This window comes from Paramormyrops kingsleyae, chromosome 23 (genome assembly GCF_048594095.1).
Source record: "Paramormyrops kingsleyae isolate MSU_618 chromosome 23, PKINGS_0.4, whole genome shotgun sequence".
Classification (NCBI taxonomy): domain Eukaryota; kingdom Metazoa; phylum Chordata; class Actinopteri; order Osteoglossiformes; family Mormyridae; genus Paramormyrops; species Paramormyrops kingsleyae.
In genome coordinates this window covers 15363437-15391127 of record NC_132819.1, presented here as the reverse complement: position 1 = coordinate 15391127, position 27691 = coordinate 15363437, and the positions used below count along the sequence as shown (strand labels likewise).

The window sequence follows — 27691 nt, the reverse complement described above, 5'->3', positions numbered from 1 at the left end:
ATTCCAGCGCCACAAAGAAGTACAGTGAACAGAACTTTCTGTTGAACTTGATACGCAAGACCTTTCATTGGTGGACGGGAGAAACGGGGGCCCAGTCCGCCTCCAGCCTCTCTGCCTTCCGGAGAGTTCTGGGAGGCCTCTTCCGTCCTGGCCGCGTCTTCTGTGCCCGGCCCTGAAATTGAACTCCCACCCCTTCCTCTGCTGATATTAGGGGTGGGCTGGGAGGGGTGTAAAAATCGTGGGGGGTGGGGAGGTCAGAGCGAAGGTGTCCCAGTCCTGTGCAGTGCTGCAATATAGGGAAGTGAGCCCCCAGGAGGCGTGTAGAGGGGAAGGCAAGCTGTCCATGGAGGATGTGACGGATGCTGCCTGTTTTAGTCGCGTGGGGGGGGGGCAAAGGGGGTGCACAGCATTTCCCAAGCATATCTGTACCACCAGCCCCTTCTCTGCACAACGCCTGAATGATGGGTTTTAGTGCTCCATACGGAGCAGATAAATGTTCCTGGGCTTTTTGGCACCATCTCACAGTACAACCCCAGTCTTCTGCTTTTAATCTCTCCTTTCTGCACAATAGCCTGACCAGGGCACTCTGACTGTCCCAGCCTCCTTCACCTCCTTTATAGTGGGACATCCTTCAGAAATGTGAGAGTTTTTGGCCCCTGTTGACACACCTCGGTGAGACTGTGATCTGACAAGGTCTCCTATACCTGCACGTGTCGGTCTTCCAGCCTCCTGGAATGTGCAAAAAATAGTTACTTCCCAGCATGATTCTCTGAACAGAAGCCCGGAAGCTTCTCCCCTATGGTTTAAGTATAAAGGAAACCACAACAAACTAAGGAAGAGGATGGGAATCCGGCAAAGAGGAAGTTTTTCTGACTTACAATAATGTCATTGACCTCAATGAGGTCGAAGCTATGGGCCTCACGGGGCAGGGGCTAGAAGGCAGGGGAAATGGGTCAGCCCAGTCCGCGGCCACCCAGCTCCAGGGCCGAGTCACGCGCCTTCCGGGATGTGATTCAGTTCTGCCCCCAGCGTGGTTCTGAAAGGGAGAATTTGGCCTAACTCCACTGGTAGCAATATTGCACGATTTTGTGAAACTCGGGGCCGTCACCAGGGCAGTGTGCCATCAAACACAGAGTATAGCTACGCCGTAACAACTCTGCACACAGGGTAGCAATAAGCTGGGTTCAGCGATTTCCTCATATGTCAAACGTAACCCCCTGCATTACTGGATGTGGCGGTACATTAAAAATAAATAAATAAAAACTCAAAAAGTTATTCTGTAAAGCAGTTCATGCATATGTCCACTAGATGGAGACATTTTATCAACTTGGCCTTGTGTGCCCCTGTAAACATGTAAACATGCTTTCTTCAACCATCCTGCGACACAATCATACACACAAGTGGTCCACCATCTAAACATTTATTATGTCTTAAACATCTTCAGTGGGCTATTTTCATGGCAGACACAAAGGCAACCGAAGCCTTCTCAATGAATAGAAGGGGTATTAGCCTGAGAAGCACATGTGCAGTCGGGGCCAAAACACACCATCGTGAACTTGGCCCAGCCTCTGAACTCCGCTCCCCCTCTCTGCATATGCAGCAGCTTTTATATGAAGAAAAGAATTTTAGAAAAGCATCAGTTACAAACAAAGATGCCCCGCCCCTTCCCCAAGAGCAGCCATATTGATTAAACCCAGCTGCCCCCAAATGCTCCTCCTTTCCTCGAGGGGCACAGAAAGGTTCCACACTGTGCATGCTCAGGTCACACGCAGAAAGCATGGAAACCGAAAGCACCAGGGCCCTCCTGGACGGCACGAGGTCCAAAGAGAGGCGGGAAGAGCTGGTCAAAGCACGCGGGTCACAGAAGCACGGCCCACCCTCATCCTCTAAGAGCTCTGCAGCATGGCGTGCCGGTGGTCTCCGCATCAGGGAGGCAGTCTGTGTCCACAGACTGTGAACTTCTTCATATCTCGAAGGTGTGTAAGGAGAGGCCCAGTCAAGCATGGCTGGCCAGCTCATCCTCCACGCTAAGGCAACTCAACTGGCAAAAACGGACTTCATTTATACAAACGGACTGACGGACGGCAGGAGGTCCGTCCGGTGAGACTGAGTGCTGCCAGCAGGGGGCTCATTGAGTCAAATCTAAAAAGAATAAAAAGGGTAACGGGGGAAAAGGCAGAGCTCAAAGTGCTCGAGTTCGAACCACGGCGACAGTCACGCTCCAGGTCACATGATGCAGCACTTGTTCTTAAAGCGCAGTCTCTGTTTTGGCCGGTATTTCTCTAGGTAGGTCAGCTGCTTGCTGTTTATGGCTCCCCGTCGCTTCCTGGCCGAACAGAAAGAAAAGGTGCCTGTGAGACAAACGGCCCTGGAGCCGCCCGCGGACGACCGGAGTCGGCCATAAGCAGCGTTCACTCACTGCCTGATGAACTGGATGGCGTCCTCGTATTTCATCCCGCTCTCGATCAAGGCCAGTGCCACCAGAACAGGGGCCCTGCAGGTGTCCGGAAGAGATCAGTCACACACACAAAAAAAATACAGGAACGCATCCCAAACACCGCCGCAAAGGACAGCATTAATTAATTAATTATCATCAATGAAAAACAGGCACATTAAATGAGGGCTGGGCCGTTACAACATTTTCCCCGCAGAGCACAAACGCCCTCTAGTGTACAGTTGTGAGATTTTCAATAGGTCTGCCGTTGGCTGAAATCTGGGAGTACTGCAGGGTTTAAAGCGGCGGCCCTGAATCAGCATTTCTGTGGACTGTGTATTAAGGCCAATAGAATTACTCTGTTGGAGTGTTAAGTGAGAGGGGGGGGCGGCCACATTCCTCACGCCACCTTCAGTTAAGATGGAGGCGACAGAACTCTAGATATGTCGTTCAAATCTCCTCCAGACGTGACTCCCGCTTGCTTTTCTTGGTAACCTAATAAGGGCCGTGGCAGAACTACTGTTTGGCTATTAATTTCAAGATGTATTGCTTGGCTTGAATTTTCCTCTGGGAAGAAAGGATTTTGAAACACTATAAATGGCTCATTTCCAAAGTGACAAGTAGACGCATACACACAGGCACAGTCTGCCTGTAGCGTTTTACCAATATATGCTTAAAACCAAGGGCTTGTTCCCTTGGCATGGGCTGCCCGAGTACGTTTCCCATGTGAATAATAAGAAAATAAATTAAAATGACAAACAAACTGGCACCTTCCCAAGAACACCGGGCCCCTAGGGAGTCGATGCCGTGCGTCAGACACTGAGCTATACCCAAGCTGAGACGGGTCAGCAGAGAGGCTCCGCCCGCTGGCAAAACCAGGCCAGGGCCGTCGGCCTTAAAGTAGGCTACGTTAATAGTGGTTTTCTGGGGGTGGGGGGCAACGGCAGGGTCAAGGGCAGGATCAAGGGTTTCCCCTACTGTAAACAAACATCAGCTAGAACAATCAGTTCCATTTAAAGAGAGTTAGTGTCCCCTTACAGGAAATGGGTTTTACCCAAGTTCTGGGCAGTTTTTAAAGACATTCCCCGAAATCTTTCTCTCTCAGGATCTACACACTTTACTTTACTAGGGGGTTCCTGAGGCAGAGTGCCAAAATCAGAGAGAGGGATTGCGCTCCATGCACACTCTGATTAAAGGCAATGCCTTTCCAAGCTCCTTACATACCCAGTATGCAGGCCTGCCCTATGCGATTAACGCGGCTTCGTTTATTCACTATTGAAATCCCACACACCAGCAACCCTGCACTGCCACGCTCGTGCACCAGGCCAGTGTACCCCGCCCACTCCTCAGACCGAGCCAGCCCACTCACCGGCCCAGGCCGGCCACACAGTGCACGGCCACGCAGCAGCCAGGGTCCTCACAGAACTTGCTCTTCAGCAGGTTGAGCCAGTCATCCACCACCTTTGTGGGTGGGGGTGCACCGTCATCAAAAGGCCAGTCCTGAAAAGAGGAGATCGAGAGTGGCTATAAGGGTTCGGACAAGCTCAGGATGGAGACCATGGATGTTTCTCAATGTGTACTTGACCGTACTTGTTCTCGCGTATCCATTTTACGTCATCTTCCATCGCCAAAGACCAGTTCCAATACTCAAGAACAGAAATACAGAGGATGGTAAAAATCCCCGGATGTTGTTCTTGCCCCCAACCCAAATATCAAGGATACATCGGTTGCATCCTCACCAAACAAGACCGATCTCATGATTCATTGCAGCCCAAGTTCATCGCTGGGTCTCAAGTTTGCGAGACCACATGTACGATCTTTGCGTTTGTGGTATTCAGAAGTACCCCGAGATGGGGGTCTTTAAAGTGCCAGGCCCACTGGATTGTGAGTAAAGACATCCTGAGTCAGAAAGATCATGTCCTCACTTCTGGCGTGGTTAGAGGGGAACATGGGCTGTAGGAACATACACCATTATCGCAGCTCTGGCCATGCATACTAAATCTGTGCATGAGGACTGCATAGACTGTAGGACTCCATTAAGGCTGAGGTCTTCATAGGAAGAGCAATAACATGCGGGTATGTAATTCCAGCAGGGTGGTTGGGGAGCTGGAGCTGGTCCACCTCTAGGCAGGAGGGGAGGAACAGGGTACAGCCCCGCCAAAAGGGCCTGTGATTGACGTCAGATGGGTGGAAGCTGGAAGCAGAGGTTGCCGGCCTTCCGCCCAGGCAGGAGGCAGGATGGGAGGGGCCTGTGGCAGAGAGTGGAATGTTCTTTCTACGCAGTGGCATGAGATGTCAGGATGACCCCAGAAAGCAAGGCTAGCTCCAAAGAACACATATGGCTCCTATCTGCATTCTCCCTGGCTTCTACAGTGTCGTGAAAACGGAGAAGATCGGGTCAGCCATGCTACAGATGATTCCTGGAATAGCTGAGTCCGGTCTAAGCATACAGTGTACTGGGGACACTCATCCCGATCACATTCATTCCCTTCAGGGCCGTTGCCTTGCAAACTCACATGACAAAAGCTGTAACGGCCGTCCCTCTAGGCTCAGCCCTGCACACAAACAAAGGCAAGGAAACCAACACTCTGGCTCGTTAACAAGCCAAGGAGGAGGACCTTTAGCCTCCACATAACCAACATGAACAATATTCATTCAACCCATTTTGTATCTCCGAGATCAGCAGAAAAAAAATTACAATCATTATCCTGAGACAACTTGTTGAGTAGGTCTATCTCTCAATGGTGATCTAAGAAGTGGTGGGAGGTCTCAGCTCTTCTCAGAATCTGCCTCCATTTGGGAACTTGACGCTTATACTCTGGAGAGAATTTGGTGGCACCTGTCGCATGTCAGTAAGGGCCCCCTCGGCGCATCTTCGGACGGCTGCCAGGACCTCAAGATGTGGCGATTTCTCACCATGTCGGAACACTTTACTGGCAGGACAAGTGACCGGCTTTCAGGGGGACCCATCCAAGGTCACACTCATCCACGTTTGGTCATGTGTAGTTTACCGTGCAGTACAAAGAGATACCTGATGAGGAACAGGACTTTCAACTGTGAGTCGTTGCTCTAAGGCATTAAAGCTGGTGCTGGGGGAGGAACCAGTGATCAGGTCAACATGAGCTTGGGTTATCAGCATCCCATCCAGAGGAGTTATTGGGCAGGTCAGCTGAGCTTGGGCTTGTAGTATGCAGTCCAAAAGAGCTGATGGTCAGGTTCACATGACTTTGGACTCCCATCAGATAGGGCCGTAGGGATAAAGTAATGGCAAGTACTGGAACTATAGCCTATAGTCTGTGGAAACTAATCATGGAGAATCATGGTAAAAATTCAGAATTATACCCCAGCTCCGGGCAAGTGGAAGACAGGAGTGACACTCCTCACAAAGGCTGCATTGCTGTTTTTCATATCCACCCTGCAGATGAATGGTCACCATCGACTGAGGGGCCGTAGACTCACCACGACTGTGATCCCGTCCTTCTCCAGCGGTGCCTTGTCGTATGTCACCTCGCACACTCGGACCACAGTGGTTGCTCCATATTTCTTGAGGTCCTGCGGGAAAAGGGATCTCATCACTGTTAAAGGCCGAGTCAAACACACACGTCTCCCCTTAACCGTCAACATGCACGTACCCGAAACAGCGAGAGGTTACAAGGCGTTATGAAAATGTGACCTGTTCGTGGATGCATGCAAGGTGGTGGATTGTGCAGGCACGCTGGACATGAGGCAGAGGGATTATTTCCGGAATGGGGAGCATGACATGCGGGATGGTGGGGGAGTCTCACCTCGATGAAGGAGCTGAGGTTGGAGTTGGTAGGGTTGTGAGTGATGAGGAAGCGCATGTTCTTGTAGCAGACTTCCACCGGGGCAGGCCGGTTCATCCGCGCCATGGTGCCTTCTCCAGTGTGCACACAAAAAGCCGCCTTTGGGGGCCAATTCCCGCAGCCACAGCGCCAACCACTTGATTTTGTGTCCTTCTAACTCTGGGGTGCAGACCTCTATAGCACCCTCTTTTCTGCTGACGACCCCCAGACACAGGGTAAGGATGAAGCTCCGCCTCTTGTCAGTGCTGGCAGTCTGCTCCAGTTGATGCTCTGGTGGGGCTCGGGTGGAGTTCCTCCGGCCGGAGCCACCACTCGCTACCCCATCAGTTTGTCCAGGAGAGGTCGGGCAGAAGGGCGCTGTGGACAGGGGGTGGGGTGTGTCTCGGTGGAGGGCAGTCCTTCCAGGAGCTCACACGCTGTGATGCTGAGCACGGCAGTAGTCTCCTTCCTGCGAGAACTCCATCAACTGCCTGGCAGTGCTGCGGAGCAGGGCGGCACAGCAGAAAGAGGAGAGATGGTTAGGTACTAACACACACTGCTGTCCTGATGCCTCCTGTCACCTGGGGGGGGGGGGGGGGGGTCTGGCAGGACATCCCGCCCAAACTTGTGCTTCAGTGTGAAGAAACACTGCCTGATGTCATGTCCCAGTTTCCTAGGATGGAGCAAAAGTATCAGTTGACTGGGATAGCTGAATACTGGAAAAGTTTTTAGAAGCGTGTAAGGAGCTATTTAAATATCAGGAAAAGATCAAACGGGATCAAAACACCTCAGTGAGGACCAGCAGGTGGCTCATTTTCATCCGAGACTATGTACACACAAAAATCCAGCATGTATTAAATACAAAACCAAACATGATTCATTCCAGTCCTGGGAGCAGAAAGTAAAAGACGATGTGAAAGTTTTACATGACTGCTAGAGTGATCTCACCCTCCTGCAGGAACTGAAAAACGCCCAAAGCGCCGCATTCCAGCTCGATTCCTTCCCGTTTAGGGAGGGAGGCTAGCTAACGTTCCCCCCCCCCCCCCCCAGCCACGCGATCTATGCCACCTCGCAGGGAAGACCGCGGCACGGTCGAATGGCACGGTTTACGCGGCATGGGAGCAGGAGCGCTCTGCTCGAAATGCTGGTGAAACCGGGCATGTAAGAGAACAGATGTCACAAGAACCGGCACCTTTGTCCGTGTTTTACCTCCTCAGCCCCCTCCCCTCCCCGCGGCCTTTGCTCCCCCACCTCCGCGGCTCTTACCGCTGTAGAAACCCACAGTTCTCTCCGTGCGACGCTTGCACGTTCAGAGGGGAATGGTGCACGAACAGCCACTGCCTCTGATATCAGGCGCCGACTCCGCTCTGAACCGGTTGAGGCCGACCCTGCCTTGCCATATGACACTGACGGCTCCTCCGCCCGTGTCACAAACAAACGCACACTTCACGCTCTCTCAGGCACACGGGGGCCCTGCCCCTCTGCACACTGCAGGGAAAACGTGTGCAGTCTCTGCACCACTCCCACTTCTCCTGTTACTATTCCTGCTGTCACTCATCTCTCTGTGCTCCTGCTAGCCGTTCTATATTTTTACTATCAGCAGATGTTACTGCAGCATTTTTTTACTGGTTATGGTCAACACTGCATCTCTATCCCAAACCATGTACAATAAGCATTTTCTGCAAACTTATATGCTGCCAATACTGCACCGTTGATCTGGTAAAACCAAACCAATGACTCTGTGATAATGGCCACGTTGGTTAATGTGACAGCCTACAAGATTATTAGTCAGCAAAGCAGGGGAACAAATATAATTACCCTAAAAGAGAAGGAGGTATTAGTTTCCTGCAATTTCAATCTTCCCGTTAATCTTCCCGCCACTAATTACATAACGACCTACTGCCGCTGCGTTTGACCTTGTTTACCAAACATCCTTTAAAGGGGAGGCCAGGCCTGCTTATCTGATTGTGCAATGCAAAGCATGTGACATTTTGGGAGGCGGAGTCAGGCCTGGCAGAGGGATGGTGGTCAAACACCCCTCCCCTAACCGGCCCACAGTGCAGGACTTGATCGCGTGGAGCTGGACCTTTGCAAGGAGCAGGTCCATGGTGAAAAGCACCCAGACAGGTGGCAGAGGCAAGCCCAAAAATGTGAGGGATAGAGAAAAAAGGCTTCAAGCATGTGGTTTCTCTACTTTCAGTGGCTGACTGCATCACACCAATAGGAACCGTTAATATAAGCGGCCCGGAAGTGAGTTAAAGCGGACTGTGACCGACATGGGAATGCAACCCACCCACCGTGCACTTCAAAGCTTCATTCCTCACATCGTTATGCCCCCCCCCCCCCCACTCGTAGCCTTGGAGTGGCAGCTGGCTCGTGGGCCCCCCAATCAGATTCCAAGCTGGCCTCCAACAAAGGAGCGTGAACAATTGAGGTGACGGCCACCCTGCCCTGACAGGGGTGCTTATCGGGGCAGGACGTCCCTGCTGTGGCACATATCTGGGTCACGCGCCGCCAGCCCCCATGCCAGACAGTCCACGTGGGGGTGGGGGCACCGGGGATCAACCAGCTGCCGACCGGAGGCACTGATCACAACTAGGACAAAAGCCGCGAAGCAACTTGTTCAGCACAGACAGCGACGAAATAAGTGCCACGTAAGACACGAGTCATTCCCAGTGGGGATTCCACAGCTCGTCCCTCGCAGCTCCTCCGAAAATGTGCAACTTTATTTCAGAAGCAGGCTTTAGAGCCCGGAAGCCTGCAGAGGGGGGCTCATGAAGGCACCGGAAGGGGACCCCCATGACAGAGGGTGGCCGGATTCTCAGTGCGAAGAAAGCCAGCAAGTGGGGCATCGTGAGTTATAGCGGCTTGTAAAAATCGCATCGCCTAAGTTGTTCTCGTTAACTGTACCTCAGTTCCGATCACAGGACACCTGAACCGGCCCAGCGGTGACACACACGGCCACCCGATCTTTACTTACAGCTCGCCATGCACTGGCTCCACCCGCCTAGAGGGAAGAGCCACTTAAATGAAGTGGTGACCACAGCGAAGGCCAGAGCTGCCACTCACCCGCGGCAGCGGCTCGTCACCCCTGCGCCTTCCAAAGGACGCGGCGTGACATTCACATGCAGCTAAGCCGTGATTCCGTGTCACCTGCCACGCACTGCTCCACGCCTCTGTCTCCGCTGAGGCTTTTCTAATCAGCCCAGCCTCCACACACTTCATTCCCGACTGAGATTTCCCACCCGGCGCCCTGCATCTCCCTCCTCAGCTCATGAGACCTTAAGGGAAAACCTGACGGAGGTTTATAGAAAAACAGGGGTATAGGCTGCTCAGATTCTGTACCGCTTCTTGGCAAAATGACATGCGGAATAGAATACTCTGGCTTATTCCTCAGAAAATTGAATACAAACAAAAGAGCAAAATTCTTATTCTAAATATAGTATCAACACTTAATACATGAAACAGAATGGCAACAAAACAGCAATATTAACTGTGACAGGAGAAAGACATCATCATTAATTAAGAGAGCATTAATTAATCATGAGGATGTTAGATGACGTTTGAAAAGATCCTGTATGTGAAGTGCCAGGAAAAGCCTGTATTGTATCACAATGAACAGTAATGCATACGAGCGATGGAGAGAATCCAAACTGCAGGCCAAGCAAGGCCATGAGGAGAGAACACAGGCCCCTAAAGACTCATCTCCCTGGTGAGTCCTCCCAGAAGGCCTGGAACAGCCATTAAATTCTGAAAAGAGAAGGTAATTGGACGACCATGTACTCGGAGGTCCCTCGGGCTCAGCCATGGCCTGGGAGTTTGACGTTTCCCGAGAACATCGCTAAATATCTGCAGACCGGTAAACAACAACCCATCCTCGCAGCTCAGAGCCAGTGCAGGGCCAAGAAGTCAAGGATCATCATCTCTTGCCCTTCACATCATCACATTTCAGGTCCAGAAAGTAAAAATCCAGACTCCGTTTCAACCAATCACTTGAGTACTCCATGACTGTGACTCTTTTTACTCAACTGGTTGGCTGACACAAAATCTTGGTCTGGACTTTTAATCTCTGGACCTGAACTGTCCACCTCTGCCTTCGACTCGGAACATTTCAGCCCCCCGAGAGAAAAACTGATGGTTACCAACCACTATGAATGTTCATAAATGCTTATGCTGAATTACAGAGCATTATTAGTGATTGAACTACAAAAGGAGGGCATCAAAATGTTCTATAGCTGATTTTTAGTATAACCCGATCTACTGAATTTAAATAACATATTAGTAATAATAGTAATAATATTTGTGATACTGGATAAGGTTAATTGCCAACGGATCTCTTTGAGGCAGCCTGCCATGAATACTTGTGTTACTCCTTTGAGCTCAGCAAAGTGGAAAACTGGAGACAGACGGAAAGAGCAAGAGGGCGCTGGGCTGCGAGCCAGACAGGAACCTGCGGGGGGCGCTCAGCGGAACAGGAGCGCTACCGGCATGCCGGAGCCGCGTCGAGCCGTCGTCGCACTGCAATGCTGTCTGGCAGCCATCCCAGCTAGCCGTCGTCTTCACACCTGTGCTCTTGCTTGAGTTCATGCAGTTACGCAGATGAAATAGGACCCCAAGGTCCCAAACAGCAGCCAGAACCAGGAATCTCCAACCAGAAAAGGCATCAGCATGGGGATTTGTGAAGAAAGGGGGGGGGGGGGGGATCTACAGCACCCCCTGCTGACGCAGAAGCTACATCGCAATGTTTAAAACGTGGAACTATTAGCCCACAGTAGGTGCAGAGCGTAGCCGAAGCTACAGAACCCTTCCGGAGGGGTCCGGCTAACCTGCGGCGCACAATGGCGCCACCGTGTGGAAGGGCAACTACAGCTTTCCGTGGCGCCCGCCTTCTAAATTTGACGTGACCAGCTGCAACTCGCCGCGTGTCTTCGGAGGAGCGAGGCAGGGCGTTTCAGGTGACACGCCAAGGAGCTCTCACTTCAGCCGGCATACATCTCAATGGTGCAAAAAGGTGGCAGCATTTACACGGATCGATTTCCAGAACTAACAGCCATTATAAGGACAGAGAGGCCTCCACTGGAAAAGAACTAGTCTTAGCATTCAGTGTCTGTCACGCATGCTTGTGCAGATCGGGATTCCTCGCTAGTTCCAGATGACTGTGATACAGGGCAGGTCAGTCACTATTTGCACTGCAGGGTTTTGATGTATCCAAATCAAATGTTTGTCACATGGGGTGAATCTGACCTTTAATCGGATGTATAATTCAGGAGTCTGTCACGCTCGTTTCGACATGTGCGTGTGTAAAAATGACCGATGATGGTTGGAAAGTCAGGCTGGGAGGGGTGAGGGGAATGGTGGCACGCCACTCCCGGGAAGACCGGAGGGTCATTGCGACATGTCCCCGGGGGGGCGGGTATCCAGAGTCACATAACCAGCAGCTGAGACATGGGCCCCAAACCCAGTCAGGAGAGCAGTTCTATTTTTGGCCAGAACAACACCATTCATGTTGGTTTATGGCGAGATTAACTGAATCGTTCATTTCTTCACCTCAACCAGGGTTAGACTTAATACACACGCTCAGGGGCCGTGTCATTCGGTACACCTAGCTAATACTGGGCAAGACCCATTTCCCTCCAGAACCACTTCAAAAGTATCTGAGTTCTGTGATTATTCTGTACATCACTGTGGTACTGCGCTGTTATTTTTGCACTTGTGGCCTTCCTGTTAGATTTAACGAGTCTGGCTGTTCTCCTCTGACCGCTCTCGTTAACAAGGTGTCTTCAGCCAGACAAATGCCAGACTGGGTGGCATCACACTGTTCTCTGGACTCTAGACACTATAGTGTGTGAAAATCCCAGGAGGCTGACTGCGAGATGCTGGAACAGCCGCGTTCGAAATAGCTTCGATCTGACATCTTAGCTGATCTACTGCTCCGTCGAGCAGTAAGCGAACCTTCTGACCCTCTCCGTGTGCTGCATGCATTCAGCCACAGTCACATGATTTACTCTTGATTTGGCTGCTAACAAGCAGGTGTACCTGATTATGTGGTCACTCAGTGTATACAACTGAACCTCTACCATGTGTTTTTAAAAGTTAAACCTGTCAACCAGTCTTGTTTGTCTTTCCAATGAAAACATGCAGCTCATCTCCGCGGTTTGTCTTACGCTCATCCTGGACCTCCCGACACTAGGCGGTCACACTCCAGGTGAACTCGTTTTCCCAAAAGTAAAGCTTCAGCGAATGCACCCACGGCCTGTATCGATCGGACAACATAAACCAGAAGGTCACAGCATGGTCACTGTGGCTTCCACAGGTCCAAGGCTGCCGCTTGCTGCGTGGGCTTTTCCCTTACCAGAAAAAGATCATGGAGCTACCGGTAATTCTTTCACTTTGATTCCTGAACACGTCTGACAATGTTTACACAGAATATCTTATTATTCCAGAATTCTGCAAGGGATCTGAAGAATTTCCCCTATGTTCAGGTCAGGAGGAGCCAGGGAAAACCCTGGGTTTCCCCAGGGTACCAACTTCAACTGATTACATCACCAGCAAGTAGCTGATAGAGAGGCTTTAATTAGGTGTTTTCAACTAGCCAATCAGAACTAGGACCTTTCAAAAGGGCAAACTATATTGTGAATGAAGAATTACTACATATTCCTACAGAAATTAATAATTGGAATTAATAATGCAATAATGTAAACAGTGAATGAAATTAAAACAGATCATCATCAAGCAGCCCTGGTTTGAGATGCGTGCTTGATTTTATCTGCTACGTGTAACTTTGCATAAACAGCAGAAACACACTATAAGTTCTTCTCTCCACATTGTCATGAGTCACTGCACAAGGTGACCACGGAAAATCACATTCAGGCCCTTTTCTCACACAGAGACCCCTGGCATGTTTTGTTCTGAGCGAACCCCCCCTTCCCACTTCCTTTCTGGTGCACTTCCTGTCACATGGTGCGCTCCCAGGTCACCAGCTGCTGCCATCTGGCTTTCCACTTCCAGGGGTGCACAAGTTCCACAGATGGAGGAATGATCCAACGCGCGAACTGAGCTCAGATAACGCTCAACACCCTCTTAATGAATGAAGGCAGGGTTCGATTTTCGGTTACAGCTCAAACCAGCAGGGAGCTCTCAGTTTCACATGTGGGTAATGGTTTATTGAGACCAGTCATACATAACCTTTACAGAAAGGCAGATTAACACTAGAGCCTCGCTCAAAGTTCAGTGGACCTCCAGGCAGATCCAGCCCCCAGGGTCTGCTAATGCTTTCCTGTGGATGGATGGACGGATGGATGCCCTACCAGACCACGCCCACCCCCAGTGCTCTGCCTCCAGTGCATGGACCCCAGGACAGCAATGCCCCCCCACTCCTCCCCACCCCTACTGCTGGAAGCCATCTGCAAGATCTGCACTTTCAAGAACATGGAGATCCAGGGTGTAATCGCTGGCTTTCCAGTGCATTTGCCCAGCATCTTGTTGCAGCAGACGGACCTCGTACATGTCGACGTAAAAGAGCCGCGTCTGTATGGCGCCCATCTCCCCGGCACCAAGTGTCCATTATACCAGCACGTCTCCATCATGCCTAAAGACGGGGTAGATTGGAGGTTTTCTCTGGCTGGTCAGTACTCAGTAAAGCGGGATCGCAAACTGGCGGTTATCTCTCCACCCGGGCGTGACCAGAAAAGCAGAATAGGGGCACGTGATCACCCCATGGGAGGCTGCCCAGCGCCAATTAAGGGCCGCCCACGAATCCTGAAGTGAAACGAGCTCTGCTTAGTGGTGACTGCTGACCAGCAATGCGACGACTGATTAAATGCACTTTACGTGCGACGAGCGATCACCAACCATGCCTCCCCAACCCTTCCCGAAGCAGAGGGTCATAGAGTCATTACGCCATATCCCAGCCCCAAATCATGTGACAAAACCCATCACGCAAACACTGTGTTATTCAGGAAGGAGTTCCCCTGCAGTGCATGCACATCCCACTCAGAAGAAGCGCATTGCTTTGGAACACACGCTTTACGTCAGACAACACTGCGCCGCTGTGAGCCCCTCCCTTCCCAGCATCAGCTGCCAGTCGCAGCGGACGGCTCGCCCGCACAGGCTCCGGCTGATAAGAGGTATCACCAGCGCGGCCCAATCCACACGCCTGCCATGCTGCTAATCACCAACCAGCACACGCAGAACTTAGTGACATACGTCTGCTCCGCCGGGTGTAATTAGGCTGCACAGCTAAATCACACGTTACCTAAGGGGCCCGGGGTTGGACGTCCTGCAGAGGGCGATACGGATGTCTGCTCCCCCGCTGAAGTAGCTGTACGTGCAGACTCCCTCGTGCTCTCTCCCATCTACCCTCAGGGGTCACCTTCTGATCTGTATGCCGTGCACAGCTTCGGGGTCGTGAGCCTGAATCTGATATGATGGAGCTCAGAACCTGTAGCCACATCAAACTGAAGGCTTTTAAACCCCTCCAGCGTGGGACTCCGGCACGGCCCAGCTGTCCCATTAGTGTAGCTAATCCCGGCTCATCCGGCAGCATGCTTGATACAAACATCTTAGCATGACCGGCGATCTGAAACAATGGGCGTGCATCAAAGGAGACATCCGGGCCACAGCCAGATACCCGTCGGGTCAACAGAGCGGGAGCCCACAGCAAGAGGTGTGGATCCTGGGAGGTTTGGAGCATGTCCCCAGAGGGGGGCGGCCACGAGTCACCTGGGGAATGAAGGAGGTCGGAGCCTCGAGTGGCAGGGTGGGTTACCAGCCGGTTAGCAGGGTACGCGGCCGGGTCACTCTGGTACGTCAACACGCCGTGTGGGGTTAGGGTGAGGGCACCTCTGTGCACTATGCAGGAAGAGGATGACAGAGATGCTCATTTCCGCTTGCGGTTTCTCTCGCAGCTGAACGCGAGCGGGTGAACTCAACACTCATGGGGATCGCTTTTAAAGCCATAAACACCTTCTTCCGAGAATTGGCGGTTTTGCTCACGATTCACAAAACTCCGCTGACTGGAAACGCCAGCAGGGGACAGGTGTGGCAAGTGGCCCATGCGATGGGGGTGGGGGGATCTTTGCAGCTCAATGTACCGTACTTTACCCCCCCCCCCCCCCCCCCCCAACTAAGGCCACTTGCCCCGCCCACCTGCAAAACCGCTCATCATCAAAACATCAGAAACTCATCAGAAATCAATTTCAAATTACGCTGGAATCATTGATAACAGCCTCTGCTCATTTTCTTTCAGTAAAAGATCAGACAATCACATACGCCAAAATCAGAATATAAAACGTTACGGTAATGACTACTGTATTAATGTTACTGTAAATTCCTTATTATCCCAATTAAACTGTAAGGTATCCGCGCACACCCTTCCTGAGCTGCCGGGTTCATTCCCAAACACTGTGACTTCCCACTGCATTCTGTACAATTACAGCTTGGCGCCCACGTGCGCCGTGAGCAGAGCGCGTTAGCGCGACATCCCAGGCGACCTTGCTCCCGACTCCAGCGCACGGTGACCACCGACCGCATCACAGAGAGCGCAGCCGACGCGTTACGGGTGCATGACGCCTGTCTGAGAACCCGCCCGCATGCCACTGAGAGCCAGGGCATCCACAGTCTGCTGCTGTTTATAGCTTGTCCCGTGTTACCTGGTGGAGGAGGAGCCGCAGCCTGGGGTGCCGCTGAGATCTGGCCAGAGCCGGCGCCCCTGGGCGCCGCGGGGCGGGTGTGCCGACGCAGCCGGCAGGAGAAGGCTCACCTCGCGCAGCCGGCAGGAGAAGGCTCACCTCGCGCAGCCGGTCAGTCCCCGGGAGTCGGCACTCTCACAGCACTTCCTAGCGGAGCTCCCTATTTAAAGGACGTCCTTCCTGCCTCTCTCGCCGAGTGCGTGTGGGGTGTGTGTGTGTGTGTGTGTGCGCGCGCGCTTGTACGCGTCTGTGAGCCTGCAGCAGCCGCCAGCAACGTGCCGTCTGTCTTCAATTAGTGACCTAAAATGCCAGCTCAGTGTTAGGTCAGGCAGCCCACGTATAAAATAGGGCTCTGCCCACGGGTTTGTCATTCTTTTATTTTTTTATTAGGAGCCAGGGCAGGACACCGGGGGCGGGGGGGGCGGGGGGCGGGGGGGGTTGTAATCTCATGACGATAAGCGCACCCACGGATGAAGATGAAGCAGGACGTCACTGGTGAATAGGACGCGCTGTCAAACACATCCCACAGCAAAGACGCTTCATATCAATCCCAGATTTGCGTCAAGGTAGAAAAAGGTCTGGCGTCCTCCAAGGAGCCTCCGCATTTATCACTCCAAAGGGGACAGGAGGGACCTCAGAAACGTGTGAAATGTGTCCGTGGGAGCTGATTGCTTGATGGAGTTTATTTTAAATGCATGTATTTGTACTTGTGTACATACGTATGTATGTATGTATGTATGTATGTATGTATGTATGTATGTATATGCATGTATATCCCCACACCCATATTTGGTTACCCCCCCCACCCCCAACATTTCATTGCGGCACCAGCCCTGTCCGTCCCTTCCTCTATCCAACACCCCTTTCCGATTCCACTCGGGGTGGGGGACTCCGTGCTTCCTGATCCCTGGCCATTATTCCACCCCCTCCCTACCTAATGACCATGCTCGCCTCTGGTAGGTACGTCAGGCACTCAGTGGGGGGGGGGGGGGGGGCACGCCCGACTGGCCCTTCCTGCCCAGCCTGTAGCACCACTAGGGACCCTTGGACACCCACAGCTTGCAGCTTGGACGATTGGGGGAGTTCCAGGAAAAAGTCCCTTCAGATGGAAAGCCGCCATGCTCCAAAACAACCCACCCCATGACCCCCGTCCGTAGGAGAGGTGTCAGCCCCCCCCCCCACGTTATCCCAACACAGATGCAAAAACACACAGCCTGACTAAACAAGCTGCCAGCTCCACATGTCACACGCTCTGACGAGCCGCTGGCCGTCTCGCTCGACCTGGCCAGTATACGAAGCCAGGTTCACTCACCAGCTCCGCTAAGCCACCCGAGGGCCATAACATCGCGAGTGGATCTTCGAGGGAGTCAAGTTTCTCAGAACAGCGTGAACCTGAACATGCTTTGCTAATGAGAACTCATCAGCGTGATGGCCTCTCAGCCTTAACGACTTGCAGGAGCCTCCCTAATTAATACACAGGTGAGATCGGCGCTCCAGACACCGCACTCCTCAGGTCATCACTCCTCAGGTCATCACTCCTCAGACGCCCCGCTGTACTTTCAGGCTGATCTAGGCCTCGTTTTCCGGGACAGCGGTATCGAAGGACGGGCTTTTATGCGATCGTAAAGTCCGCTGACGTCTTCAACGCTGACGCCACTGAGCAGTAATTAAAAACCTTGCAGGGAAAGTGGCCTTAAAGACCTACTCATCCAAGAGCAGGCCAAGAAACCAGCTGCAAATGAAGCCAGATGGTACAGTGAAAACGGGAAAACGTCAAAACGTTAACTCACAAGCCTGGTTTCTGAATGGGCAGAAGTTTTTCATTAAGTATCTAAAGCTCATTAGTTACAGTGAAATCAAAGACTGAAAGTGACAGAAGGGCAGACAGAATATGAAGAGCAGTCTGCTAGCGTCACCCGGTGAACCTGTGTGTAAACAGGAAAACAAGATTCATGCAAAGCACACAAACATGTTTTTTATCTGCACAACCAAAAAATAACACAGCAAGAGACACCTGTAAGGCTGGGGCTTCGCACTGCTGGCTGTCCTGCCCCAAGGGCACCCCCCCCCCCAGGACGTCATCAAGCCACATCCCTCCATCAGGCAAATCTAAATGTATCAGCATTAAAATAATAAAAGAGGTCAAAAGGAACGACAGGTCGGCTTTTTAAACGCAGTCTGCCAGACTTGTAGTCTGTTATTTAAACAGCCAAATAAAGCAGCTGGACTGTTTTTCCTGTTTAAAATCTGCCACGCAGTCCAGTCGAGAAAAGCCAGTAAGTGTTTCAGGGAACTAAACTCCAAAAATACCACTTTTCTGAGCTTCTGTGAGGTTGGGTGGGGGCGGGGCTTAAATCCAGTGGGACGCGTTTCCAGGAAAGCAGCACGGAGCGGTCTCACGGGCATCCCGGGCCAAGCACCCAATCACAGGCCACGCTTCCCCAGGAGGGCCGGGGGATCTGGGAACCCACGGTCACCGAGTGGCTCTGGGGGCTCCGCTGTGGCTTCTCCTAAGTGGAGGCACCTCACATGCGGTCAGTATGGCCCGGGCCAACACAGACTTAGCCCTGGAAGCAGAAGGGAAAGAGCCCCGCTGTAGCGCACTAGCCATGCTAAAGCTCCATTAAAGGACATGCAAAAATGTGTATTTTATCAATTCATTTCATATACGCTAGTGGCCAAAATTGTTCCAAATTTTACCGACTTTTTTCAACTGTAGCTCCAGTTAATGAATTGTCAATGTATGATATTTGTATCGTTCTTTGATTGTTTGTAAACATTACTGCCAGTATTCTTGTAGTAATTTATAAAGTATAATGCCAAAAATGCTAGGTCTTTCCACAATTTTGGCCACTAGTGTGAATGTGTGTATATATGTTCTATAATGGAGCTTTAGCACTTTTTATATGGTCTTGATCTCATTGCTGAAATACACAAGACTGTGTAGGTCTATCTAGGTCTCTGTCTCAGGCCATGAGGATGCTCTGGTCTAGGTCTGGGACAAGATGACAAACTAGGAATGATTCTGTTTGGCATCATTCCAGAGTCACTGCTCTCACCACACGTGCATCCGTAGAAACAGCTGAATCAGGTGAGGACTTAAACGCCACATTGTGCAATTAACATATGCAAAACGGTGATGTGCAACTTGTGCAAAACAAAGTACTTTCACATGTCCAGCCTTCACCTGCCCTGCTGGGCAGCTACCGCGATGTTAACAGCTCACAGACTGATATGCAGGAGCTCATCAGCGTCCAACATTCAGCAAAACAAATGAAGTAACAGCCAATTGCAATTTGTTTACGAAAATGTCCAGCGGGTCAGCAAATCAGCATCGCTTTCATGATTCTACCTGGACACTGAACACTGGATGACACCAACACACTCAGCACTGAATGTCACAACTGTAAATGAGTGCTGTGATAAACACCACTAAATACCATCTTTACTACAATCCAAAATCATGTTTCTTTGTCTAATACCGGCAGCTTCTGCGGTGATGGTTAGATGTTCATCCTTGACTGCCAAACACCTCTTGCCCATTAGATAAAAACACACACGTTGTCTGGGCTCTTAGCGGTGAACTGAGTCGGAAGCTGTGCAGGCCCTGATGCTTCCGGGGCACTTACGGTGTGATAATTTACTACATCGGCAAAACAACCCCAGACCAAAGGTTAACAGCTGCTGTTACACAGAGCAAGGTTGCTTAAAAACTAATAAATATATAATACTGAACAGCTCTTTTCAGTACTGAAGATGCCACTTTAATCATGGTAAACACAATGACAAAACAACAGGATGGTCTGTAAATCTGAGCAGCTCAATATCATTATGTAATCAGTTAGTGCTGGACAGAATCCTATACGATTAACAATAAAGACGTCAGTCAAATTGTCCTCAGATTTTTGCAGTAAACATAAAACCGTGACAGGAGGATGCTTTCATTGTTATTACGCTTTTTTAAATATCTTGGCTGACACGTACGAAAAGTGATATACAATATTCACCCATTTATAAAATGGGATATTTTAGCATGTCATATTACGCAATTTGTTTGTACCTGCAGTCCACACCGTTTAGTATGGGGTTCTCGGCACGTGCCGCACGGTCAGTCCACACTCCGCGTGCCACAGCGAGGTCACTAAAGGTTACGTGCACCAACCCCGTCAGGTGGTTCAGTTCTTATCGGCACGCAGCCCATGACCCTGTCCGTTTATAGGCTAAGCGCTCGCTGATGCCGGCAGCCTTTAAAGCTACCAGAAAGGCCTGTTTGTTTTGTTTCGCTGCTGGATGATAAGGATCACACGCACAGGAAGGAATACCTAAACAAAACGACAACACTTGTTTGTTCGAGTCTTGCAAACTTCCGCCGTGGCCCTTTGATCTCGCCTGCCTCTGGTTCTGACAGCACGACCCATCCCGGAAACCCAGCTCTACTTTTTTACCCTTTACAGATGGAGAGATGGAGACTTCACTCTCTCACCAAGTCCTGGTCAATAACTCATTTTAGTCCTAAGATCCACTGTGTACGGTATCGATGATCTGACACCCACCTACCGAGAAGAGCCAGCCCCATACACATGATACGAATCAAGCCAAAGAGCATCTCTTTTGAGCATGGAAGGAAAAAGGATTACCCCCCCCCCCCCCCACAAACATATGCAGTACACGCTACTCAGATTTGAGCCACGCCTGGCATGACCTTCATACAGAGCCAAACTTTCACATCCACTGGAAATCAGTGCTCTGTGCCGGCTGCAAACACAGCAATTCGCGCAAAGCTCTACATTTCGTTCAAACTGATCCCCGCCAAATGGATATCCTTGGATTTCCAGTTTAAAACGTTAAGTAATCACATGCCTTGCTGAAAAGTCTCAAAAGGCACTTACACGAAATTCACCAGACCTTCTCAAGCATCATTCCAGGCTTCCACGCTCAGTTAAAAAATTCTAAAAATATGGAAAAAACGTGTCAAAGATGCAGAAACCATCGCACATCTAACTAGAACTTTTAGAAAGTTTAAGGGGAGGCTGGAATTCCACGCAGAGAGACCATGCTGGTGTTTTTGTTCAGGGTGTGGCGATGTGTTACTTTAAAAATTAGATATGCATGGTCAGATTATCAAGGAGGTAGAACAGCATATCAGAAGCATATCAGCAGGTGGCGCTGTTGCCTCACGACTCCAGGGTCACAGGGTTTAAATCCAGACCAGCTCCCTGTCTGTGTTTGCAGGGACTTGCTGCGGTGTGAGCAAAACTGAGCCTCAACATTTCGGATATGGTGCAAGCATGTGAACTGGGCTGTCACAGCACCCCCGGCACCCCCCAGGAGTCCCCCGCTACCCAGGACGGGCTCCAAATCAAAGCAGCCCCTCAACGAAGCCGCTCGGGGAGTGGGGGGAGCTGATCCGTGGCCCAGCAGCTCTTGGGCCACTATTTTTAATGAGGGCTCCGGTTTCTCATAGCAAAGTGGGTCCGGGTGCTCCTGGCCGAACGCCCAGGCCTTGCAGTCGTTTTCCCACAACGGCGCGAAAATAATAATAATAATAATGAGAAAGGCAGTGCGAATATAACGAAGCAGCCTGCGCAGCAGCAGAGAAATCTCCGGGCAGAAAAAGACCCGACGGGACCCTGGAACGTCACTCTTCTAGGGCAGTGCTGCTGCGGAGCGGGGAAGCAGGTCACGTGGTAGAACCTGGGCAGAACTGCTTTGCCTCTGGGGAGCTACTGCTGCAGTGCCGCCATTAATCATGATAATTGTGTTCTCACCGCCAGGTAACTACGGACCGGCACATCTGCGCGTTCACCATTCGTGGATTCCTTCTACGCGCACTACAGCGCGACAGGCCCCTTAAAGCTGCAAGAAAAACTAAAAAAAAAATAATCTGCAGCTGTAAGTTACATTTTGGATGATGCAATCCAATTGGACAATTAAAATACTGGCCTAGGGAAAAACCAAATTTTACCCAATCACGTTTCGATATTCAGTTTTGTTGTAAGTTGGGTGGCATGGTGACTCACATGACCGTGGTTGGGGATTCGAATCCAGCCTCTGCAGCATGTCGCGTGGGTTTCCTTCTGCTGTGCCACGTCCACGTAGGAGTGCACTATTATGGCTCAGCATCCCCTCCAGGGACTTGTGCTTATAGCCCAGACTTGTGCCCTATGCTGCCCAACACCCTGACCAACAAAAATGGTTACAAGAAAGAAGAATTTGAGCTTTTCAGTGACACCTACTGGTGAATTTTCTCAGTACATGGGGGAACTGATTTAAAGACCTGAGTTAATTGTATACGTTTAATTTAAACATCCTGCTTGGTCAAAATGAGGATACCATTTTGTTTCACCATTGAACTGATTCATGGGAACTGCGATGGAGAGGAACAGCGGTTTTCAGTGGGTCTCGTATTCAGGTAGAACAGCAGCACAACCAGGAACTGGAACTGCGGGATCCAGCTAAGAGGCACAGGGAGGAGACTCTGCAGCTTACAGCACAGTCACAGATCTGAAGCCCTTGTGAGTTTAATGTGGCCCCTTAGCAGTCAAGTAGGGCAGCTCAAGCAGCTTAATGTAGATTTCACCACTTTGTTCATCGCCTACAGACGCCTCAGGCAACCAGCACTAAAAACCTCTTTTGTGAATTTCAGGTTATCGGAGGGTTAAACCAAGGTGGGCTGAGCGGCCCAACTTAAGAACAGGATGAATGCAAAAGCTCAGATGGTGATTTGTGTCCATGCTGCGTGTGTCATCGAGTGAAGAAACACAACCAGTGTCATTTTGCTGGCAAATGAGAACAGTATCCCATAGAGATGCACCAACTGCAATTTTCTTGGCCGATTCCGATTTCCAGTTTTTTTGCAAGTGTGACCTGCTGATACTAATTTTTGCCCATTCTGATTTTCTTTCTAAGAACTGTAATTCAGAGCATATACAAACAAAAATCAGCTTTTCGTCAATGCAAAATTTTATTCTCATGAGAAAAGAAATTGTGAAACTTACAATTTTGCCCAAACTGCACTAAGTTACAGGATCATCTTTCACTTCAGTCTCAAAATAAAGTGCTGTGTGACTGGAAAGAGGTACAAATAACAGTGACTGAAAATGAGTTGCTGTCTCTCCAGCTTTAATTGACATATTGTACTTTACCAAACAAGAGCAGGGGCCAGAGATTTAAATAACAAAACAAATATCAGTTACTTATATCATTTTCCAGTATGTTCAAATTCAACAGATAATATGGACTTTGACCCTTTTTTTACTCGTCTTAAAATAAAAAGTCCATAGGTTACAAAGCTCCAATTGAAACTATACTGTACTATATTCTTCCAAATAATAATAGGTGCAGGGTAATATTATTAACACCAACATCGCATGTTATGCACATACAATTCTTACATCACTAATAAGATAGATTAAGATCAGGCTTATTCTTACTTTCAATTCTGTACGGACATTATAGCGCAGAGTTTAAGTTCACCAAAAACATTTTCACTCTGTCATAGCGAAAAACCTTGGCTAGCTTTGCAATTTTAATAATTTTAACAATTCCTTTTCAAGATTATCTAGTATCTGTTTCATAATCAATTTAAAGTTTACCTCTGATGTTTCCACGTTTTCCTGGTGGCTTCCCCGACTTACTATGGCTTTACATGTGCTACAAATTGCAAGCTTTCTGTCGTCTTCACTCACAGTGAAGAACTCCACGCTAACCTGTTGTTAGCGTGTGGCTGTGAACATGCCTGTGAGGCTATTGCCTGAGCTGCTGTGCGTATGACGTGTGGCGCATGCGTAAAACGGACCAGTTCCGTACAGCCCTGGTATGGTTTTGTTCCCCAAGGTACAAACAACATGAATGTAATGTATATAGACTAAAATGTACATTTACTTACAGCTGGGGTACAATTAGCAGACCCATGAGGGTTCAGCCCCAGCGACAAGTGAATGCACAGTCAAAGGTACAAACTGGTACTTTTTTTGACAGTGTAGGTACCCTGATTTCCAGGCAAGCCCCAGCACTAAGACCATGTAGGTACTCCAGTAACCCCAGCTAAGCACAGCACTAAGACTCTCCTGGTACTCTGGCATCCTAGCTAAGCCTGGCACTAAGACCCTCTAGGTACCCTGTTATTATTGAGTAATCCCGACACAAAAGCTCTCTAGGTACCCGAGAATCCCCGCTAACCCTGACAGAAACACCTATATAGAGACGCTCTAGGTGTCTGTGGTCGCTGGTGTGCTGCCAAAGATGTTTCGAAAGTCACGTAACTCTGACGGTAAGGATCAGCTATCAACTGACTGGAATTTGTGTTTGGAGCACAGGCATCATGTTGAGGGAGAGAAGCAGGACAACCCTGAATATGAGCCTGGAACGTGGCCAAAAGGGGGCCCGGCTATGGGTCTGAGCAAAGTATTAAGCAATATATTTTGTAGCTGGAGGCCCACACATGGCTCTTGCCCTGGGTACTAGGCATTCCTAGTTGCACCCCCTTCCCAGAATATATCTTTCACTTACAGAGATACGCGGCAGTTGTATAACTGCACGAAACACTTAATAACCTAATAAGCAAAGGGTGTAAACAAAAAGAAACCAAAATATCCCTCAGATCTAAATTCCTCAGAGATGCCAGTAGATCCAGAAGACCCAATGTGCTTTGCCAAAATGTTACAGGAAAAAAATACCACAAGATGGAATAAAAAGGGAAAAATTGCTGCTGGGCCATAGGGGCAACCCAAACTGAGACAGGCACTGCCTTAAGTGCCCATAAAACGCACGTGGCTCACGGAGTCTGCACACTGGCTGACGTAAAAGGGCACGTCCAGTGTGTTCCGGGAGGGATTAGAATTAATTGCTCCCATACGTGAGTTTCTGTGAAACGATGCTGAAACCACGTCTGTTAGCCCCAGTGCCAGGGGGAGCCTCCATCAGGCATGAGCTGAGATGGGGCTCCAGAATCACATGCGGGAAAAGGGCAAAACTGCGCTTAATGTCAACAGGCTCAGCAAGTCAGAAAGCCTAAGCAGTTAAGGCAAGAGGATCGTGTGATGAAAGTAGGACTTAATATCAAGGGACAACAGTGTCCACATGAAGCTGGTGGCCCTGCGTATTGTGTATTCTGGCCGGAAATCATAAAAAGACCAATTTTATGCAATAAAAAATAAATCTGAATCGTCCCAGATGTCATCTGTTGTATGGACACAAATGTGAGAAGTTTGGATGTTCCTTAACACAATGTTTTAATGATCTTTAAAAGAGATTAGGTCTAATTGATTAAAATTTATAAACCCACTTAATCCACAAACAGCCACATCACTAATGAAAGACTCGTTACCAAGGCAAATAAAACTTACCACTGAATATGTTGCCCAATGACAAATCCTGTTATCTTGCCAGGGGGGGAAAAAAGAGCGAATAAGAACAAATGAGTTTAGTGTTTTGAAGTGGGCATGCGTCAGGGGGATAGGCTGCCCCAGGGAATGGAGGACTCAGCGTGGCACCTTCTGAAGTGCACTGGGCACCCACCTGGCCAACAGCTGCTGGTGCATGTGGGGAACAGGCCATGGGCATAATGACAGCAAAGAACCAAGAGTGCTTCATCACATTTTGCCAAGAAAGGCCACCTTATGTGTGACAGCACTTGGCAAGATGCTATGAACAGGGACTGGCCCTGGCTGCCTGTGAATACAGAAAAGTGCCGATTCCTCTGGTTTTTCTGTGCCATCCTGACAGAGAATTGAGACATTTGAGGGTCAAAAGGACCTTATTAATTTTAAAAGCCCTAAAATACTTTACAAATCGGTGTCACATCCAGGGTCTTGTGGCACTGTTTTGATAGGAACCATCCCCTATTAGTGCAAATAAGAATATCCCAGAAGAAACAGCATAGAATTATAATTAAATTTCAATCAAACTAAATTAGCAACACTTTCCCCACACAACTATCTTAATAAGGGGAGACAAACGCATGTCATATTGTCCTGAACAGCTGTTAGGCTTAGTCAACATTTCTGGCCTGGTGCCTTAACCTGGGAACTGATAAAATATATGAATCTTGTCATTGAAGTAATGCATCTGCCAATGACGTCAAATCATCTAAAACAGAAACTCACTATTAGCCAAGAAATTCCCACAAAAGGTCTCTCCCAAGCACCATCTGCTGTAATGGGTCCAAAGTGATGACATGTGGTTCTGGGCTACTAACCACGGGGTCACCGTTTAAAATTCATATGGGCCATTTACGGGTGACCCTCAGGGAAACAGCTCATGCGAAATCACCAAGTAAATTCGCATAAATAACAAGAGAAATGTAACTTTAGGATTTTAGGTATAAATACATCTTATACATTTTAAAATGTCTGAGAGGGTGCAACACATTTACAATACATTTGAAATTTTATTGCATTGTTCCAGAGGCCTTTCCAACGCAGTGCGAGCCAAATATACGGAGCATTAACAAACTTTTTATATCGGTGAAATCGCACAATACCTTGTTAAAGCAAATGCGGTACATTAGATTAATTTTCCCACCATACACTGCATAAGGCCTAATCAAAATGCTGGCATAGTATTTGTGTTCAACAGATAAGCGACATGTTCACCGCTGCCTGGGATTTAAAATACACGCATGAAAAATATGGCGAAGTTGCCTGTACAGTTATATAGAGGAAAACTTCTAAAACGTAGCACGATCGCCTGCATTCTCGATCTTTTTACAATCATACTGATGTTTTCAATACTTTGGGAAATTTTTATTGCAATGTCACCCAGATACTGCTAATGACTTCATTCAGTGACATCACCACGATATTTTTGTGTACTGCTGATCCTTAGTAGAGAGTAGTCCTACCGGTTATAAAAGTGATACAGCTTCAAATACCACAACACTTTGATGGAGTAGCCTAAATAATTTTGATTTGACTGGAGCGTTAATAGCTATTAAACCCTGCAAGGAACAAAACCGGCTTTAGCGCACGTGGCGCCCAGCTGAGGCTGCTGCTTCGCCGGCCGGGCGATCGGTGGTGCCGTGTGGACGCCGGGGGCTTTGTTTAAGGTCCAGCGGCTTTCCAGCTGGAAAGCGCCCGACTACCAGATCTCGCACGCAAGCAGGACTGATAGGGGCGCCGAGGATGCGGCCAGACGGCTGACCGCGCACGCTTTAGCACCCATCGCTAGCTAGCACGCCTACTGTCACCGTGCATGCTAGTCCCACATTACACGTCCCTCCGCATCACATGCAAATACGCAAACTGCAGTTAAAATGACTTCAGCTAGACCTGTTGCCCCACATGCATTAATTGTTGCAAATTTCAATGATAGACGATTAGCTGTTGCACCGGCCCCACCATGCTGGTGGATCGCATTTACAGTACCAGCGTTCAGACCACATATACATGTAAATCGATCTACATTTTTCATTGAAATGCCACACTGATGGAAAGAAGGGACTTTAAACACGTCGTAGCTGGCCATCTCCGATAAATAAAAAAGGCAGAGTGCACATTTTGCCCACAGAAAGCTCCCCATCTGGCAAGCATATAAGGCGGAGGTGGGAGTTGCACAATCACCGGTGGCGCATTCCGCGCGGATGAAAGCAGTACACTTACCGGATCTCCAGCTGAAATTGAAGTCTCTTCAGCTACAACTGCTGATTTTTTAGAAAGACGATCGTATCTCGTGTGTGATCCTTAATGAAGCCTTGAGGAAGCGATAATTTCAGATGCGCGACGTGTAATTTTTCCGTCCCTCCTACTGTCCCCACCGGCGCTCCG

General features: G+C 49.6%; 1 protein-coding gene across 3 annotated transcripts; it reads right to left on the bottom strand.

Annotated features, from left to right (window-relative positions):
- Positions 1-1406: 1406 nt before the first annotated feature.
- On the bottom strand, positions 1407-27691 carry LOC111843978 (protein tyrosine phosphatase type IVA 3-like). Of its 3 annotated transcripts, none has more exons than XM_023812027.2 (6): positions 27527-27691; positions 6220-6737; positions 5894-5986; positions 3804-3934; positions 2420-2494; positions 1407-2326 (listed from the first exon to the last, which is right to left on the bottom strand). In XM_023812027.2, exons 2-6 carry the CDS (start codon positions 6322-6324, stop codon positions 2227-2229), a joined length of 504 nt encoding a protein of 167 aa, XP_023667795.1. In that variant the 5' UTR covers positions 6325-6737; positions 27527-27691; the 3' UTR covers positions 1407-2226. The 3 variants fall into 3 exon arrangements, with proteins under 3 accessions (XP_023667795.1, XP_072562188.1, XP_023667794.1); XM_072706087.1 differs by lacking the exon at positions 27527-27691 and adding an exon at positions 15888-16012; XM_023812026.2 differs by lacking the exon at positions 27527-27691 and adding an exon at positions 7504-7717.